Genomic DNA, 9,184 nt, shown 5'->3' with positions numbered 1-9,184 from the left:
TGTCTGGGGGAGGGGTGGGAGGGAACTATGCGATTTAAGTAGACTAGAAAGGGCAGGGCAGGTTATGTAGAGCTTTAAATGCCAGAGGATTTTACATTTGATCTTGGAGATGAGAGGGAGCCAATGGATTTTATTGAGAAGGGGTGTGTGAGACTTGTGACTCAGACCAACACTTTAGAACAATCACTGGCCACCAAGTGGGAGATGGACTGGAGTGGGAAAAGATTTGTAGTGGGCAGATTAACCAGCAGGATTGAAGAGATAAGGGACAGGATGGTGGCAGTGCCAGAGGAAAGAAGGGGGAGTGTAAGAGCGAAGTCGTGACAGTAGAAATGACAAGACTTAACAACATATTGGATGTGGGGGGAGGTGAGAGAGCTCTCTCCGAGTTGAAAATAACACCGAGATTTTGATCTTGGCAGATTAGAAGTATGGCAGTACCCTTAACAGTAGCAGGGAAGTTTGGGGGAAAAAAATAAAATAAGTTCAGTTTCAGACATGTTAAATTTAAGATGTCTGTGGCAGGGGCAGCTAGATGGCACAGTGGATAGAGCACCAGCCCTGGAGTCAGGAGTACCTGAGTTCAAATCCAGCCTCAGATACTTAACACTTACTAGCTGTGTGACCCTGGGCAAGTCAACCCCAGTTGCCTCACTAAAAAAAAAAAAAAAAAAGTCTGTGGCATATCCAGTTTGAGATGTCCAAGGGGCAGTTGGAGGTGTGAGACTAGAAGTCAGCAGAGAGGTTAGGGATGGTTATATAGATTTTAAAATCATTAGCTTAGAGATGATAATCGAATCTATGGAAGCGAATGAGAGCCGTCACGTATGTAGGGAAAAGAGAAAAGGGCCCATGATAGAACCCTGTGAGACACTCATAGCAGAAGATCCAGCAAAGAAAACTGAGAAGGAGCTCTCAGGTAGAAGAATCCAGAACAGCGTCCCCAAAACCTAGAGAGAAGAGAATGTCAAGGAGAGGGTGGTCCACTGGGTCAAAGGCAGCAGAAAAGTTAAAGGAGGATGAGAATTGAGAAAAGGCCATTGGATTTGACAACAAAGGGATCACTGGTAAGTTTGGAGAGAGCAGGCAAGTTCCATCGAAGAGCTCCAAAGTCAGAAGAAAGTTAAGTGGGGACATTTATTGTCTCATTACTTTGTTTTGGGGGTTTGTTGGGGTTTTTTTGCGGGGCAGTGAGGGTTAAGTGACTTGCTAGTAAGTGTCAAGTGTCTGAGGCTGGATTTGAACTCAAGTCCTCCTGAATCCAGGGTCAGTGCTTTATCCACTGCACCACCTAGCTGCCTCCACTTATTGTCAAACACGAGAAGGGAGATGGGGCAGAGTGGATAATCCAGTTTGGCTGAGTCTTTAGTGAATGTGAGACTACCCACAATATGGCGGCCTGGAGAAGAGCAGCAGACAAAGGTTATGGGGGGAGGTACGGAGAGAAGTGGGTCTATCGACTTCCATTTCTAATGTTACCATAGAGATTGGCTCTAGTGAGGGCCCTGCACCATGTGATTCAACTTTTTAGAAGGGGAACAGAAGCTTTCAGGGAAAAGGGCGGAGAGAATGGGAAGAGTTAAGGATGGGTCCAGAGCAAAGGCAGTGGAGCCCAAGCTCCTAGAGAGACCCAAAGTTCCATAGAGAGTTTTGTGGACTGTTAGACCACAAATTGAGGAAGGATAGTTATTGATATTAATTCTTCACATAGCTTTCCTTTCCAGATTTATCTGCCCTTTCTTATAACAAAGAATACCGAAGAAAGGCAGAGACAGGAAGCAGTTCAGGAAACTAAAACACATCAACCAAGTCTGAGGGTATATGCAATAATTCTTCACCCCTAGTCTCTCATTTCTCCCAAGAAGACAGGAACATTTTTCGCATCTTTTTGGATATCATAATCATACATTTATTTTTGTTTTATTGTTTTGCCCCCCATTTACACTGTCATAATCACTGTATTTGCTCTCCCTGTTCTGTTTACCTTACTCCATGTTCCTCTGAGTCTTCCAAGAGCCTGTTTTGTTTTTTAAATAAGGTAAGCTAAGAAGCCAGCCGCCTCAAAACACTTGGCAATAAGAGTAATAACAGCTCCTGCCACATCCTTAGTGCTTCCAAGTTTGCCATGGGCTCCCCTCCCAACATCTCTGAGTGAGACTGCAAGGATTTTGAGCACCCAACCCTCTTCATCCCTAACCAATGTGGCATAGTGGCTATGGCACTGGACTTGGTGTTGTTCAATCATATCTGAAACCATTTGGGGTTTTCTTGGCAGAAATACTGGAGTAGTTTGCCATTTCCTTCTGCAGCTCATTTTACAGATGAGGAAATTGAGGCAAACGGTAAAGTGACTTGCCTAGGGACACATAGCTATTGTGTCCAAGGCTGGATTTGAACTCAGGTCTTCCTGACTCCAGGCTCATCAGTCTATCACTGTGCCACCTAGCTGCTCATGGAGTCAAGAGAACCTGGGTTCAAATCCTGCCTTGGACACTAGCTGTTTGACCTAGGACAAATCATCAGTCCTTCCATTCTCATCTGTAAAGTAACAGGTTTGTACTGGACCTCCCTCCAAGAGCCCATCCAGCCCAAGATCTCTGAGCCAGTGATCTCTTCATTCATTCATTTAGCCTCAAAGTTCTCCTTTCAGGTGGGCAGCATCCAACCAGTTGCCATTAGTCTGGGAATACTGAAAAGTGTTCTCTGTTCTCAGGGCCCCCAGGGTGTTGCTTCCAGATATAGGGAAGCGTTTATACAAAAACAAGATGCTCATTTCCCTCAGGGAGCTTACAAAGTCACTCAGAGATAGATAACACAAATGGAACTGGTCTTCTGACTGCCTAATTGCACACAGCTTAGCAACCTCCACACATTTACATGGTTGGTGCTTTAGAATTCTAAAGTGGATTACTTCCACTATCTCAGGGAAACCTAACTACAGCTCAAAGATTGAGGTCTCAGGTGTTTCCATTTTACCATTAGTGAAGAAACTGAGGTCCAGAGAGGGGAATTAACTCATCCAAGGAGGTCGTGACCAATAAGTGACAGTACTCCAAGATGAACCCATGGTTTTCTTCGAGAATGAAGGACAAACAACAATGTCTCCCGGTCCGAACTCTTCCTGATGTCCCTTGTCTGATAATGTACCTTGATATTATACTTTAAAACCTCGCTGAGGGGCGGCTAGGTGGTGCAGTGGATAAAGCACTGGCCTTGGATTCAGGAGGACCTGAGTTCAAATCCAGCCTCAGACACTTGAAACTAGCTGTGTGACCCTGGGCAAGTCACTTAACGCTCATTGCCCCACAAAAACAAAAAACAAAACCTCGCTGGGTCTGAGATCTCATTGATGTGGGTATGTCCTCCAGTGGCACAGATGGCAGCCCATCTCTCTATGTCTGGTCCTGTTCATCTCAGTTTCGTGTCCTGTTTGTCTCAGTTTTGTGTCCTGTTACCATCTTGCTCCATGACCAGTCTACCTCCTTGAAAAATAAATCTTATCTTTATTGATATCTTTTGTTTTTACATGTTTTCCCCAAATTTCTGAATATATCCTACCAGTCATATAATAAAAACAATCCCCCCCCCCAAAAAAAAAAAAGTGAAAAAGAAGTTCAACAGATCTAACTGGGCTAATGATATCAACCATTTCTGACAATTCATGTAACACTCCATACTCCTAGTCCCCCACTTCTGCAAATAGGGAAGAGATCAATCACCTGTTTTGATCACACACCCCCAGGATCTCTCATGTCACCATCTTACACACAAGTCATGATATCACTGAGGAGGGAGGTGGCCAAATAATAAAATTTTGGTTCTTCTCAGGTATTTTTTTTTTTGATGGTAGAAGCCATAAATGCTTTGAGGCATTGAAAAGTCTTCACTGGTGATGAAGGGTGAAAAAAACAACCACCCTGAAATAAAGAATGTTTTCAGGAACCTCAGACTTTTTAAAAATCATTTTTACTTTTGATTACTCTGAACTTAACAATTACCCATCCACACATGAGAATTTCCATGTAGATCACAAAAGAATATAGAGGAAATCACAAATCTGTTATATATACAGCTGCATTTTTTTAAATGTTTTATTTATTTATTGCTGGGCAATGGGAGTTAAGTGACTTGCCCAGGATCACACAGCTAGTAAGTGTCAAGTGTCTGAGGCCAGATTTGAACTCAGGTCCTCCTGAATCCAGGGCCGGTGCTTTATCCACTACAGCTGCATTTTTTAAGTAATAAATTCAACACATTCCTTTCAGAGTTGTCCTGCTTGTCTCTGACTCTGACTGGTCTCTCTTCTGTTCCTTAGAGATCATTTTGTCCCAGGTCTCCATTTTGGAGAGGAGGCAATTAGGGCTTAGGTCACTTGCACCCACAGTCAAAGCTAGGACAGGAACACAGGGCTCCTGACTCCATGTACTTTCCATCCCATTCTACTTAGGTTTCAATGTTCTGCCAATCTATTCACTGGCTCAGTCATAAAGAGGCATGAAAACTTGCAGAATGGAGAATTTGTAGCTAAAAGCACACACTGCTCTTAGAAATGCAGAAACCCTCATTCAATGGGGTTAGAACACTCTGCAACCAGCAATAATGATGACTTGTTTCTACCTGACCCCCATTTCTGTTCTCTTTGTAAAACCTTTTAAAATTCTGAACTTAAAACACCGAATAAAATGAGTTTCCACATTAAAAGTAAAACAGAGGGGCAGCTAGGTGGCTCAGTACATAGAGCACCGGCCCTGGATTCAGGAGGACCTGAGTTCAAATGTGGCCTCAGACAGCTGTGTGACCCTGGGCAAGTCAACCCCAATTGCCTGACCACAAAAAAAAAAAACAAGAAAAAAAAAACAGAAAAAAGACTGTGTGAAACTGCAAATCCCTATCATTTTACCCCTTTTTCAGTATAAAATAAATTGAATACACAACTTTAAAAGCGACTTGTCTGTGGTTCTTCCTGGCTTTCTTTCCTTCGGTGATTTAAAAAGGCTTCAATAACCCTCTTTTCTTTTGGCAGCCCTGTTCCAACCTCTTTCCTTTCTCCCTTCCCCTCCAGATCAAAAAAAAAAAAAAAAGAGCCCATGTAGCAAATATGCAAAGTCAAGCAAAACCAAATCCATATTCCACATCCATAGTGCCCCAAGATCTGGAAACAAGAGAAGGAGCTACATTTGCTCAGCTCTTTTCCAGGATCAACCTTGATCCAAATGGATCTAGAATTGGAAGGGGCCTCAGGAGTCCCCCACTCCCACACTTTTTAATGGCTGACGAAACGGGTTTATCTCATTTTTTTTTTTTAAGTAGCAGATGCCACTTTAGGGTATAGACAAATTTCTCAGCCCCTGTGTCCCAAAAGAGATACTGGCTATTTAAAAGCAGTGGTTAGGGGCGGCTAGGTGGCGCAGTGGATAGAGCACCGGCCCTGGATTCAGGAGTACCAGAGTTCAAATCCAGCCTCAGACACTTAACACTTACTAGCTGTGTGACCCTGGGCAAGTCACTTAACCCCAATTGCCTCACTTGAAAAAAAAAAAAGGCAGTGGTGCAGTCTCAAAGGATCAACTTCAATTCAACAGAAGATCCTGATGAATAATAACAGCTTTTAACAGATGAGGGAACTGAGGTCCAGAGAGAGTACATGACTCCCCAGGGTCACCCCGGGAAGTACCAGAGACAGGATTTGGTCTTGTATCCAAACATCAGAGGCTAGAATACCACCACCAAGAAGAAATTTATCAAGAGATTTAGTGGGGATAGTTGGATAATAACTATACTTTCCTCTAGAAATATTCCAGAAACATGATTTCCAAACCAGTGAAATTATAAGATGTTGGTATATACCCTTGGAAAACAAAAAGTAATCTCTTTTATTGTCTTTCTATGAATATGCATAGTAAACTCTCGAATTTATTTCCTTTCATATTCAATAAAGTTATTTCCCTGGAAACCGGGGATAGGGTTACCTCCTTTGTAAAAGCTGGGGAGGGGGTGTCCGTGAGTGTTGCACATTGCACATAATATCAAATTTTTTCGATGTATTGATTAATTTTACTGATTGTTTTTTCCTCTTTTTCTTTTTTCAAATCATTCTTTGTTTTAAGGGATATTCTAGAGAGGGGGAAAGGATACAGGGGGGAAACAGACGATAGAAAACAAACAAAATCCATTAAAATTATTTTTTAGGAAAAAGAAAGGGAACAATAGAGTGTGGGCTGCGGGGGTGGGGGTGGGGAGGGAAGCTGGTGAAAGTCCGCACTGCAGCACTGAGGCTCTAGGCAGAAAAACAAGAACAGGATGATGTCACCTCCAAAAAGCCGCAGTATGGGAGGCGGGGTCTGGGTATCCGGGGCTCAGGACTGCTGTGAGACTTAAGACAAACTGCCGCAGTGCCCCCAGGGAGCCTGCAGAGGGCGCAGCCTGTCGCCAGTGCGCAGGCGCAACTCTCCAAGCTCCGCCCTCTGCAGAGCCTCTAATAGCGAGCTTCCGCCAGCTTTTCTCCCTTTTTCGCCCGTCCAGCCATCGTGGTGGAAGCTCGGCTGTCATCTCATCATCATGGTAAGAGAATCCGCAGCCATCCTCCCCAGCCTCCGCTCCAGAGGCCCCGGGAGCAGCGGAGCAACAGAGAGGGGACATTCAGGAAAGGTTCTAGGAAGCTTTCGAAGAGAGCCGAGCACTTTTTGTGCTCCGAAGCTGGAGGCTGCCTTTTCCCCCCATCTCTCCAGCTTCGAAAGCGGATTCCCGGCCAGGGAGGGAAAGTTCTCTAGGCTCCGCCTAGAAGAGCTGGAAGTTAGGAGGAGGCATAGAGGGGATCCCCGGGGGACGCCGAAGCTTTAAGGCGCGCGCGGCTTGGATTCCTCCCCTCCTCCCAAAGGGGAAAGAATTGGGTTAGGAAAAGAAAGCTATCCCTCCCATGGGCCCTAGGATGACATTGATACGACTTTGGGGCAGCGAGCGTAAAAAGGTCGGAGGTTTAGAGCCAAGGGGCTCCTTGGGAAGGCATTTTAAACCCGGAAAACGGGGGGGTGGGATCCTTCCCCTTTGGCAGGCAAGCCAGCAACAACCAGAAATGCCCGTAGCCTCTTTTTACCACTAATTAAAAGGGCGGCAACGTGGCAGAGCCAAAGGGGCGCCTTAGTACTAGAATCTGAGAATCTGGCTACAAGTGTCACCTCTAATCTTGGGCAAGTCAGTTTCCTCATCGGGAAAAATAAGGGGATTTGGTTAGATGATCTTTCTTTGCATCTAATTAGAAGGTGCTCTAAGGCCAGTCATTTCGTTTTAATTTTTTTAGCCTCAATTTACTTAACCTTTTCCAGGTTTTTTATCCTGTAACTTGGCTTTTTTTTTTAATTATTCGTTTTTGAAAATGGCTTAGCCAAAAGAAAGAAAAGGGGTGGGGGGGAGAAATGGCTTGACAGTTGCTTGTGACGTCAGCTTGTCTGCAGCCATCTTGTCCCCGCCCCCAATTCTGCAGAGGCTACTGGATCAATGGCTCTGCGGTATTGTGAATGGGACTAAGTGGGCGGGGCTCCTCCCTCCCCTTCCCTCTGAATAGAAAGGGGCTTGGCTTAGGTAGGATCCTTTTCAACAATGCTTTTCTTTGTTAGTCCTCTCATAAAACATTCCGAATCAAGAGGTTCCTGGCCAAGAAGCAGAAGCAGAATCGTCCTATTCCTCAATGGATTCGAATGAAAACTGGTAATAAGATCAGGTAAGAAGCGGCTGCCCCTCCAGATTAATGGTGACTTAATCAATTAGTCCATTCCCCAGATATACACAGATAAGGGAAGGTTTGGATCGAATCGCAGTTTCAAGGGCGTTTTCACTAAACCCTCCAAGGGGGAAAAAAAGGAATTAGTGTAATTATATAGCTTGTTTCCCCCAGGAAGATGCTGGCTTTGAATTGAAAGCAGTTATTTGAGTAACTTGGCCCCTTTGTTCTCTTCCCCCTTTTCACCATCTAGGTACAATTCAAAGAGGAGACACTGGAGGAGGACCAAACTCGGACTGTAAAGAATGGCCAGTACAACGAAAGACATTCTACATATTCCCCATTCTACCACCCACCCCCTTTACCATGTCATCTATCCAATCATTGATCCATCAATCACCAGATCCATCAATAGCCTCATTGCACTAGATAAGAAGGAAATACTACGACTGCCCTCCCCATAAGAAGGAAATAATAGTAAGCCTGCCCTCCCTATTTCGGACACCGTCTGCTAAGATGCAGACATCCAAAAAAAAAGACAACAAAATGTTAGGTTTGTCTTGCCCTTAATGTGTTTCATGGATTGCATTCATGCGTTCGGGTAATGTGTGTGTTGTGATATAGTTTAAATTACTGTTACCTGCATCTCTGTGTAGCATTTGTATGTTTGAGGTTATGCTTAAGAGGTAGAGATCATAATGAAACAAGTTAATCCTGTCAAGAAAAGAACCAAGCTCCAGCCCTGCCTCGAAAAAGCCGTCACAATAACCTCTCTGTGTTTTGTTTTGTGTTCTAAGGAGTTTTAAGAGAGCACCTACCTCACAGGGTTGTTGTGGGGATCTAAGATTTGCACGCCTTCAGTGTAAGCCTCCAGTGCTGCTAATCCTGAGCTGTCTCAGCCAGATTATGCGCAGCTGACTGTGCTCATTTATCAAACTCACAGTCAGAGAAGTAGCCTGTTGACCCCCTGCTTATTTCACACAATAAGCTGTCTTAGTTCCTTGTTGGGAGGTGGTAATTAAGTGTTGGCAACCTAAAAGTTGTCGGTTCTTTGTGTGTTCCGGGAAGGCCCAACCTTTGTTAGGAACTAGACCTGGTCCAGGTGAATGGCTTCACATTTTTCTGAAGATGCAATTCTGCTAATAAAGGGCTTCTACAAAAAAAAAAATGGTTTGTTATTTGTGGTTATTTGCGACGGGGGGGGGGGGGGAGATGGGGGGGTTCTATGCTTAACGCTACATACACTGGGTAATAAGAATAAAGACTGGATAAAATACAACACCCATTTCTGTTTGAACACTAGGAAATAGGAAGAAATGAGGAAGTAAGATACTTTAATGTGGTATGATCTGTAAAACGCAGGATACTAGGGCTCAACCTAAAAGAACATTTGTTTATTGGCAATAAACATGCAGCATGTAGAAATTCTAAAGAATGTATAAAATGAATAATAGTTCATTCAGTTCC

At 44.1% G+C, this 9,184-nt stretch overlaps 1 protein-coding gene across 1 annotated transcript; it reads left to right on the top strand.

Annotated features, from left to right (window-relative positions):
• Nucleotides 1-801: 801 nt before the first annotated feature.
• Nucleotides 802-8,885, top strand: RPL39 (ribosomal protein L39). Its single transcript, XM_043974632.1, has 4 exons — nt 802-919; nt 6,380-6,561; nt 7,614-7,717; nt 7,971-8,885. The coding sequence occupies exons 1-4, from the start codon at nt 802-804 to the stop codon at nt 8,017-8,019; spliced, it is 453 nt and encodes a 150-aa protein (XP_043830567.1). The 3' UTR covers nt 8,020-8,885.
• The last annotated feature ends 299 nt before the right edge of the window (nt 8,886-9,184 follow it).

The sequence above is a fragment of the Dromiciops gliroides genome, chromosome X (assembly GCF_019393635.1).
Source record: "Dromiciops gliroides isolate mDroGli1 chromosome X, mDroGli1.pri, whole genome shotgun sequence".
In the NCBI taxonomy this organism is placed as follows: domain Eukaryota; kingdom Metazoa; phylum Chordata; class Mammalia; order Microbiotheria; family Microbiotheriidae; genus Dromiciops; species Dromiciops gliroides.
The sequence above is the reverse complement of the archived record's forward strand: the minus strand, read 5'-3'. Positions and strand labels throughout refer to the sequence as shown.

What these genes read in the sequence shown, in the direction of transcription:
- RPL39 (XM_043974632.1), top strand. Translation starts at nt 802, where the DNA reads ATGGAAGCGAATGAGAGCCGTCACGTATGTAGGGAAAAGAGAAAAGGG. An exon ending in AACTGAGAAGGAGCTCTCAG is followed by an intron (nt 920 to 6,379) that starts GTAGAAGAATCC and finishes GTGAGACTTAAG; the next exon opens with ACAAACTGCCGCAGTGCCCC. An exon ending in GCTGTCATCTCATCATCATG is followed by an intron (nt 6,562 to 7,613) that starts GTAAGAGAATCC and finishes TTTCTTTGTTAG; the next exon opens with TCCTCTCATAAAACATTCCG.